This window comes from Egretta garzetta, unplaced genomic scaffold, assembly GCF_000687185.1.
Source record: "Egretta garzetta isolate BGI_Z169 unplaced genomic scaffold, ASM68718v1 scaffold280, whole genome shotgun sequence".
In the NCBI taxonomy this organism is placed as follows: Eukaryota; Metazoa; Chordata; class Aves; order Pelecaniformes; family Ardeidae; genus Egretta; species Egretta garzetta.
In genome coordinates this window covers 888,974-897,773 of record NW_009258219.1, presented here as the reverse complement: position 1 = coordinate 897,773, position 8,800 = coordinate 888,974, and the positions used below count along the sequence as shown (strand labels likewise).

Genomic DNA, 8,800 nt, shown 5'->3' with positions numbered 1-8,800 from the left:
GCCCGTGGCGCTTCCCGGCTGCGGGGGCTGTCGGTCGGCGTCGGCTTTCGGTCGGTTGTGCAACGCGACGGCAGAATTTTCACTGCTTGCGCGCGCGAGGCCTGCCCCCTCGGAACTTACCGGATGAGAAATCGTTACTAAGGAAATCGGTGTTAAAGTATTCTGCTTTTTTCCTTTCAGTAACTGGAATGAGCCCTTTGTCGCCGTATTTAAACTTGGACCCCAGGTATCTAGTACAGGTGAGACGGCGGCTTGTTTTCATCGGGTTGAACTGGGTTCGATTGTGTGGTCGTATGCGAAGACCTCAAAAATCCTGCAGTGCTGTGCAGTGCGTACTGGGAGTTGAAAGGAATTTTTTTTTTCAGTCTTGCTCCTGATAAAAGCTTGCAGTGCCATGGCATCTAAAAGAAAACCAGTTTTAATATAGAGGATAAGACAGACGTGTCAATATAAGCCTGCCACTAGTGAAAAGAGGACTCCCTCCCTACTCTGAGGCATACAGCCCCAGCACACCCTTGCACAAGTTCTAGCATTTGTCACACCCTCCACTGAGCCCTTACCTGTCACACCCTCCACTGAGCCCTTACAATCAGTAAGAGCAGCCAGAAGCTCTCCACTGTTGTGATGGATGAGTTTTCTGTGTGGTGATGCATTCGATCAGTTCAGAGGTGTTCAGCCAAACCCTAGGCCTGATGCAGGCTTTGTCACCATATGTGCTGTCATCACAGCAGCAAGGTTCACACCACTTTCCTTATGTCATTTCCCAGCTGAAGGGACACCATCATGAAGTAGAGCTTTCCATTTTATTCTACAGAATAATGTAGCTATTGTACTTACACACCTTAATATTCATCAACATCACATGATGACCTGTAGGCCACCATAAAGAAAATAAAATAATTTAAAATCCTATACTGTTTTCCTTTCTCGGCAATATTAACTATAGCTGAAAAGGTTTAAGCTAATCCAATAAGGATGCATGTCTTAATGATTTTATTTAATTAGTATTTTCTATATATTTACATATATAGGGCTTATATTATCTGAGAACGTAAATTTTGCAGAAGTAGCACTGAAGGTCAACAGTTGTATCTGCTAATCTGTGTGCCTTTTGTTTCATGGTACACTGGGTCACTGCTTCTTTTGTAAGTGGAAAGCTCTGAATGCAGCTCAGGGGGCTGTTTTTTATATCTCTCTCACTGGAAGCTGTTGTAGTCAAGATTACAACTTAACATTCCTGTAATAGTAGAAAAGAGGGGATGTGCCTCTGGTTGAAGTGGATTCTCTAGCAACCTTAACCGTTCTGTGATTCTAAAAAGTCAAGGAAAAAGACATACCTAATATTTTAAAATACAAGAACTTTTAAACTTTTAAAATACAAGCCTTTAAAATTGGTTTGTCTGTGAAGGTGTATGTGGAGGGGTGAGGGTCTCCTGTATTTAAAGACCATCCATTTGCTTTCAGAATGCAGAGAGAAAGTCAGCCTTATTGTTGAGAATCTTACATTTTGATCCTGGCCTTCCCATAATAACAAACACTACAGCAAAACTCATGACTTTAAAACCCGCTTTCTTTGTTAGTCCATTAATGCAGGCACAAACCAATGTGTTTTCTGCAATGTTTTTCTTACCTTCAGCAGGTATCCATTATAAAATAGCATGCCAGCCTTTGTCACAGACCTAGAGGATGGGCTTCCTAGGTTATTGTCTCTATAGAAACATAAAGGTTACATACAGACAGTGATTGCTTCATCTTGACTTTTTGGACAATAGTGAAAACTGTAAGAAACTGCTACCTAGTGTATGCACTGAATTTCTCCAAATATCTCGTTACAGGGAAGACAGAAAGCATATTGTACGTTCAGTTTATTGATAAAAGTATTGTTTTTTCTGTATTGCCATCCACATTTAGTGCCAAGTATGGACTAAGAACACCCTTTGGAATACAATTACTTGAGCCTATAGTTGTTGCAGTCATATATCAGTTAAATGGGGGGGTGAATAATAGTATGACTGGAAAGCACAGAAGCATAAAAAGAGATCTTACTGCTTTAGCACCTTATCAACGCGTGTGCTTCTTGTCAGTGTCTCATATTGAAAAAGTGCTTTGGCCCACCTTATCTCTACACACATGCTAGTTATCAGCCCATTTCTCTAGCTTTTTAGACCAATCTGATTGACAAGAACACAAGCCTGTCCCTGCAGGAGAAAGATGCACAAGTAAAAAACTACCAGCCTTGCATATTTCATGCCTGATCATCCGTAGTTTTCAATATATTCCTTGCTTTTTTCATGTCTTCAAAATAGGTCGCTTATTTCAGCGCAAGGAAATACTTGTTTCAGTACAGGGGCAGTTTAGTGTCAGAGTAGTGGGAAACCTTAACGCATTACTGCATCAACATAGGTTGCTCAGTGAGGAAACAGTGCTACATAATCAGACAACAGGAAGGTTTTTAGAGGTCAGTGAGTCTTGTATTGCCTGCTGCAAGATATAATAAGTAATTAAGCAAATAGTTATTAAAGCAAAAAAACCAAACCAACAATCCACACAATATTATGTTCCTTGGCTGTATGATGTAATGTATAAAAAGTTAGGACAGCTAGGAAAAAAAAGCTCTCAGTTTATATTTTTAAAGTCTTTTTTCATTGTTATTAAATAATTATACACTTAGTATGTTCCATCTCTCTGCTACTATAGACAACAGTTTTCCAGAAACACTGGTTGTATCTGTTTTTTCTTTAGGTTATTGTATGGATTAAATAAATAATTTTAATGTGGTCTACGTTTTGAAGCAGATACACTTGGAAAATACAAAGGTGTGTGTTTTGTTTTCCCTCAGGATACAGATGAGTTTATCTTGCCCACAGGAGCCAACAAAACTCGAGGCAGATTTGAGCTGGCCTTTTTTACCATTGGAGGATGTTGTATGACAGGTAGGTGGTTGTGGTTTTCACTTTTCCCTGCTGTCCAGGTAACACCTCTGTACTACAGTAATAGACGAGGTTGTAAATGGCTTGTTCTGCAATCTAGTCTTACATAAACAGCTATTTGACTTCAGACTACACACTGGAGTCCATTCTCAGTATTTCCTTCTAGTATTGTTATTTTTGTTCCTTTTTCTTCTTCTGAAAAAGTAATAACTGTTATGCTAACTAGGGGCAGCATTTGGTGCGCTGAATGGTTTGCGGCTTGGCTTGAAGGAGACACAGAATATGGCGTGGTCAAAACCTAGAAATGTACAGTAAGTGTTTAATCTTTAAAAAAAAAGTACACCTTAGTGACAGAGTTGTTTCTCCCAGCTTGTACAAAGTTAGATCTGAATATACTGCAAAAATATATCTTTTTTTTGTGGTTTTAATGGGGACAAATGAGAGTCAGTGTTTGTCTTCATCTAGTTATGAAATGTTTTTAGTTATAATGATGTTCAGTGCAATCTTTTTGCTTTTCATTTAGTGCCAATTGGTATATCCTCTGACTTTTAAATCTTTGAGAATAAACTACTTTGTTATCTACTAGAAATCTACCTAAAAGTCAAAACAGTGTTTTTATATGTTGAAGTGTTCCCAGAAGAAGCACAATTTGGTTTGAGCTATTTTTTGCTGTGACTTATCTGAGAGCGAGTTCTCTCTTCTTTCCCAAACTTTCCAAACCCAGGAAGAGATTAAAATGCAGAAGCTGGGCCTGCCTGGATTTGCATTAGGGATGACATTGGTGCATGCTGCTAAGCGAGTGTTGAATGGTGGAAGTTGTTCTGGACTACAGCGTTCATGAACACCCATGGAATTCCCGTGTTTTCACCTTACCCGATTGTTTCAAAGAACACAGTAAAGATGGGAACACTTTTTTTCCTGCTTCTCCTAGAATTATTGGTAGTTTAGACATAACTGTAAGAAAACTTAGGTGCCTGTGAAGGAGACATAGGAAAGTAAAGGAGTGAAATAACTGGAGGAAACCATTTTCACTCTCCCAGAATTCTTTGGCAAAAGGGAAATTTTAGAGGAGTTTAATATTTCCTAGTTCAGTTTATAGGGGCTCTGCTCCTTTGCAAAATACTGTTTATCTTCTCTTCATCCCCTTCTTTACCATCTCTTGTATTAAAGATAGAACCAAAGTATTCCCTACTATAATTATGACTCTTCCATAATGTTCTAGATGAACAGAATTAAATCTGATGTATTCAAATGAGCCGAGTCAGACAAAACCATGTTGTTAAGCATAAACTTTGGTGGGTCAAGCCCAGCAGGTGGCAGTCAGTGGACACACTGCTGTTAGTCCTTGCCCTTCAAGGCAAAAGGCCTGTTGAAGGTCATCACCTTGAAACAGGGTATTACGTTCCATGTTTTCCTGATCAGATGCAGGGAAGAGAGACTTGCCTAGCTAGATTTCCTTCAAAATTCTTAATGTACACAGATATTAATATTTTTATGGATTTGAATTCTGCTGTTAATCCCCTGTCATCAAATATCTCATAGTGTATCGTGGTTATTAAAATAATGAATTTTCTCATCAATTCAGAATTCATCTAAAGTTAACAGAATGGGGGTTGTAATTAGGGGGAGATTGTCAATACCCTAGCCTCTTGGATTTTTATCTTTTGTTTCAAAATGAAGTTTTCCATTATTGTTCAGCTCATTGCCTATCCACATTCAGTAATGGCCCGTGTCTCCTAATGAAAATTATCAAACAGGAAGAGTAGTGGAAAATGAACTTGAATCAGAAGGAATGTAATGTGTGATACTTTCATTGCTTTAAATGATAAACTATGTTCCAGTGGTAGTCAGCTGTCCAGAGCAGTACTGTGCCTGTGATAGTGTTACACTGCTGGGAGATAAAGATCAGTCATTTCTTCTGGCTGCTGTTGTCACCGTTCTGGAGACGGCTGATGCCAGGAAGAAGTGGCATTGTGCTTCCCTGAGAGTGCACTAAAGATTTGCTTTCCCTCTTTAGTGCTAGTCTGGAAGCATACATAAATACTCAGGATACCAAGTTTGACAAACGGAAGTGCAAAAGATTGCCTCTTTTCTTCCTGACATGCTTTGGTTCAGACTTGGTTTTAACACCCACCCTATTTGTTCAAGCATCACCACGCTCCCTGACACATGGTCCCTCTATCTCTTGGACTCTAGCTTTCTTGGAGCTCTTTTTACCCAGTTAAATCAGCATAAATATATCGGTCATTCTCAGTAGCTACGTGTAGCCTCTGTCTCAGGAACATTTATCAACTAGGGTTAGAAAGTCATTTGAAGGGAAGAGATTGGATTCTCGGTAAGGTACAAGTTTGACTTGAAAGGAGAGATTTTCTTAAGACCTGAGGACTAAATATTTGCCTTCCATATTGCCTGCCTTACTATTTGTAGTATGCATGGTGGAGGAGATTATGTATTACCAAGCTGTGTGCTTTTCCTTACAGTTTTCTTTTGAAGGGCTTTTGGTTCATTACTCCAGTTTTATTAATCAAATGAATAGTGAAACACATTACGCCTACTATCATAAACACTGCCTCACTGTAAACACAGAGAGCTAGAGGTTTTAATACCTTTTTAACTCCTTTATAGAATTCTAAATATGGTGACAAGGCAAGGAGCGTTATGGGCTAACACTCTGGGATCTCTGGGTAAGTAAACTCGTTATTTTGCAAGAAAAACAGTTTAAAGATGTAACTAATGGGAAAGTGTATTCTCTAAATCTTCATTATGAAATCCATCAGGAAGAACGGCAGGTTTTTTTCTTTGGGACATGAGCATTTCAGTAGACATTGAAAAGGAAATTAAAGGCTAAAATAGGATTTGAAGCATAAGTAGCCAAAAGCCTGTAATTAAATGCCAACATTTTTAGTATATTACAAACAAGAACTCTAGCTATGGAATAACTGAAAAATATATCAACAAGTAAGCATTACCTAAGTTCCAGTTAATTCACAATTTGTAATTGAATACTTCTGAAATAACTTTAATAACCTAAGAAGGGATTCAGTGGTCATATGAGCAACTGCCTGATGTCTGTTTCCAGTTAAAGAGTTCACAAAATTTTTATCTGTAGAAGAAATGTGATAGTGACTACAAAGATTTATCCTTTTATGGTGGTAGCTTAGCTAGAAAAATCACATACAACACCACCCACTTTAAATCTAAACATTGCTTATAACGAATACAGGTTAGAAAAAAAGAGAAAAAAATTATCAAAAGCCTGATGTATGAGAAAGAAAATTCTGTGAACTGAGGTTGAGGGGGGCAGGAAATAAAATCATACCAGATGCCTCAGAAAAACTTCACATGACTTCATAAAAGTCAGCGGAATAACTAGTGCCCTAGAGAATACAAGCTGTTTGGCTTCTCCCCCCTCCAAGTCTTAAAAGAGCAAAGGGTTTTCAGTTACTTTGAAAGGAGAAATACAAAACTGATGAAATTATTTTGACAAAGATTAATGATGGAATTCATTGTCCCACAAAGTGGTAATAGAAGACAAATTAGCAATATTTAAAACAGAGATTACATCATGTTATAACCCAATCTATGTATATTTGAATTTTGAAAAATGCATCAAAGCATAGGCTAAGTTACGTTTATTACATTTTTTTCAGTCTTATTTCCAAATAGTACATTAGCTTCCCATTTAACTCAGAAATCAGCTGTTGAGGCATAATATAGAGGTCATGGTTAGAGATGGGATTCTGAACTGCAGTGAGAATGGGACTTCTCATAAGAGATGCATATTGCCTAGTGAGTTTTACGGTGCAATTTTTGGGTCTGGGTTTTTTTTTTCCCCCCTCATTTTCTATTCCAAATCCAATCAAAACATGTCTGAAAACTGAGATGCAGGCACACTGCAGTTCAAGGTTCCAGGTTAAGTGACACATTAACAGGTTTTTTCAGCTGTGTTTGAAGAAAGATTACTCAAGAAAATGTTTGTGCATTCCAGTAACAAATTGCTATTTTTCTTATAAAATATGGCCTCCCAAGTCACAGAGTTAAGCAGAACTTGATATTTTGGGATTTGATACAGGTCTGCCTTGTCCTAGCTACCAGAGAAGCTTCTTTCAAGGACCTGAAGTATTTTTGCATCTTATTTCACTTCTGCAGCATTTCTCTACCTCAAAGATTCCTTTTGTTACTGCTGACAATTTTTGTCAACATCTATGTTAAACTATTTTTAAAAACGTTGTTGAATTCAGCTCTTCCTTCCCCTCGTTGTTAATACTACATGCTACAAAGACAAGGTAAAATACCACTGCCTATGCTGAACAGAGAAAGGTGCTACTGTTCAGCTCATCTACATTAATATGGTTGTTTATGAAGGATTTACATGCTTTATAGCAGAAGTAAAGATTTCAAATTCTTGGAGGACAAGGGATGAATTAAAGTGGCATGGTGTCTTTACCACTTGAAAATTATGACATACTCTACTGGTCTTCGTCAGCACAAAATAGGATTATGTCATGAGGGGTGAGGATGGGGGTGCCTTCTCCCTTCTTCAAAATGCATAGATTATATATGTATCCATACTAAAGCCTACGCATTTCTTTTTCTAATCCTTTCCGGGACAGTCCCCAAAGTCTCCCAAAGCAAAAGGCCCCTGAGGGACAAAGTTTTCATATGCAGGCAGAGGTGAAGCATCTGTAAATGTCAAATCCCAAGCAATCTAATAGTCATCTGTAAGGGAAACGTAGCCCATTGTACTCCAGCTCTTGATAACGTGATCTGAATGCTGCACTTAACTTGCATTTCATCTTGGTTGCATGTGGGCAACAATTTTCTCTGCTACCTAGATAGTGTTGTTAAGTTTAGGTGAACGCCATCCACAGAAGACAGTATAAAGCCTGCCAGTACAAAGTTAAACCTCAAAAGTTTTTTAAATAAATTTGAAGAACTAGCAAAATGGGCTTAAACTTCAGTCAGTGCTTTATATCGCATGTTTATCACATCTTGTGGCAGTGCTAGATGTCATGAAGAATGCTACTTTATAACCAAACTATAGCTAGAGAAAGAAAAATTATCTGTAAAATAGAAATAGGTCTGGAAAAAAACCACCAAAGACAGGATTGGGCAGGGGATCCCCCCTTTAAATAAACAGAAGATCTGTGCTTCGGAAGCATAGTCTAAATATTAGTTATACCAGCCTGGGTTATTCTAAGCCTTGTGTCTCAGATAATGGGAGTTTTAACCTGAATTTTTTAAATATGTTTTTCTTTCCCAGCTCTACTTTACAGTGCTTTCGGAGTCATCATTGAAAAAACACGAGGTGCAGAAGATGACCTGAACACCATAGCTGCTGGAACCTTGACAGGAATGCTATACAAGAGCACTGGTAAAGTAGCAAAAATGTTTCTAGTTTTTGTTGCTTTGTGCTTTATCCTAGTTACTAGGATTCTCATTACTTGCACTAAATACTGTCCTGCTCTGAAAATTGGCAGTGTAAAAATGGTACACTAGGAACGTAGAACTAGAATGTAGGGGTTTTGTAGCTCCAGGTACTATCACATGAATCACTTGTAATAATTTTCATCCTGATGCAGTCAAGCTGTGTTCTTGTGTATTCCTCCCCCTGCTCACCCCCTTTCACTTTGGAAGGTAGTTCCCATTTGCCTGCATCCACTCATGGACTTGAGAAACTATTGGTTTTATTGCTGCTATACCTGAGAAACATGGCTGAGAATGAGCTGGGTATGTATTTTATACAATCTAACTATAAATCTGTGTAAACTTTTGAGTTTTTATTCAGTGTATAGCAAACTTTAATTTGGCTGTCATGATTGTTGTTAGTCCTGTGTGAGTTGGAAAGAATCCAATTTTAATTCAGCTGG

At 38.2% G+C, this 8,800-nt stretch overlaps 1 protein-coding gene and 1 non-coding gene across 3 annotated transcripts in view; both read left to right on the top strand.

Moving 5' to 3' along the window:
- The first annotated feature begins 35 nt into the window (after positions 1-35).
- TIMM23 (translocase of inner mitochondrial membrane 23) overlaps positions 36-8,800 on the top strand; it is a 22,412-nt gene continuing 13,647 nt past the window's right edge. The window contains exons 1-5 of one of the 2 annotated variants that reach the window (XM_009634527.2): positions 36-239; positions 2,840-2,933; positions 3,157-3,241; positions 5,556-5,614; positions 8,194-8,304. In XM_009634527.2, the coding sequence (XP_009632822.1) occupies positions 189-239; positions 2,840-2,933; positions 3,157-3,241; positions 5,556-5,614; positions 8,194-8,304 (400 nt within the window). In that variant the 5' untranslated portion in view covers positions 36-188. The remainder of the gene's footprint in view (positions 240-2,839; positions 2,934-3,156; positions 3,242-5,555; positions 5,615-8,193; positions 8,305-8,800) is intronic. The other variant, XR_004841270.1, reaches the window with a different exon arrangement.
- On the top strand, positions 4,767-4,969 carry LOC118451926. The gene has a single exon (XR_004841520.1). It is a non-coding gene; the product is annotated as a small nucleolar RNA SNORA74 (small nucleolar RNA).